Source organism: Bison bison, unplaced genomic scaffold, assembly GCF_000754665.1.
Source record: "Bison bison bison isolate TAMUID 2011002044 unplaced genomic scaffold, Bison_UMD1.0 scf7180017855053, whole genome shotgun sequence".
Lineage (NCBI taxonomy): Eukaryota > Metazoa > Chordata > Mammalia > Artiodactyla > Bovidae > Bison > Bison bison.
In genome coordinates, this window is record NW_011485626.1 from 7,739 (window position 1) to 8,390 (window position 652).

At 43.6% G+C, this 652-nt stretch overlaps 1 protein-coding gene across 1 annotated transcript in view; it reads right to left on the reverse strand.

The window, feature by feature from the left end:
• ITGB1BP2 (integrin beta 1 binding protein (melusin) 2) overlaps nucleotides 1-652 on the reverse strand; it is a gene marked incomplete at its 3' end in the record, with an annotated part of 3,539 nt that overhangs the window by 1,596 nt on the left and 1,291 nt on the right. The window contains exons 3-4 of the mRNA XM_010857950.1: nucleotides 585-641; nucleotides 362-507 (exon numbers count right to left, since the gene is read on the reverse strand). Coding sequence (XP_010856252.1) covers nucleotides 362-507; nucleotides 585-641 — 203 coding nt within the window. The remainder of the gene's footprint in view (nucleotides 1-361; nucleotides 508-584; nucleotides 642-652) is intronic.

The following is a 652-nucleotide window of genomic DNA, read 5'->3' on the forward strand; positions in this document are numbered from 1 at the left end:
GGCAGCCTCCTGGCTGCCAATACTACTACATTCTTAATATATAAAACATATTTTAAAACTCTTTTCCAAAAAGAAAACCCAATTCATTCAACAATCACCCTTGTATTATAACTATGTATCTATTTGTGAGAGGTTATCTACTCTGGTGATTCAAAATACCTACCCCATTACCCCATACCATCTTAAGAGCCAAGGACATTATTTCTGGACAAATTTCCCCTAAGGCACAAAAACATACACCAAGCCCTGACACTTGGGTCTCCTCATATCTCTGATCTCTAGCTCCCAAACCTCAATGACCCATTAATCACTCCTAGGAATTTTCATGAATGTACGAAAAACCCAGGGACCTCCTCTTTACTTGGGCCTCTCCCGACGCAAAGTCTCTGCTGACTTTGGAATCACATTCGGAGGTCTTTGCTCCTGAAGTGAACTGCTTGTACCAGGGCCCTCAGGTTGAGGGACCTCAGGGAGCTTCTCGGCACAGTGTGGTCCCACAGTACAGCCCTAGTATAGATAGGGAAAGAAGATTAGGGATGGAATCCTTCTACTGGGGGCAGAATACCCGAAAGTAAAGAATTTACCTTGATGTTTAGAAACTCAGAGAAATCTACAGTTCGCTTCCGGCAGCAGGACCAACCCTGATAACAAA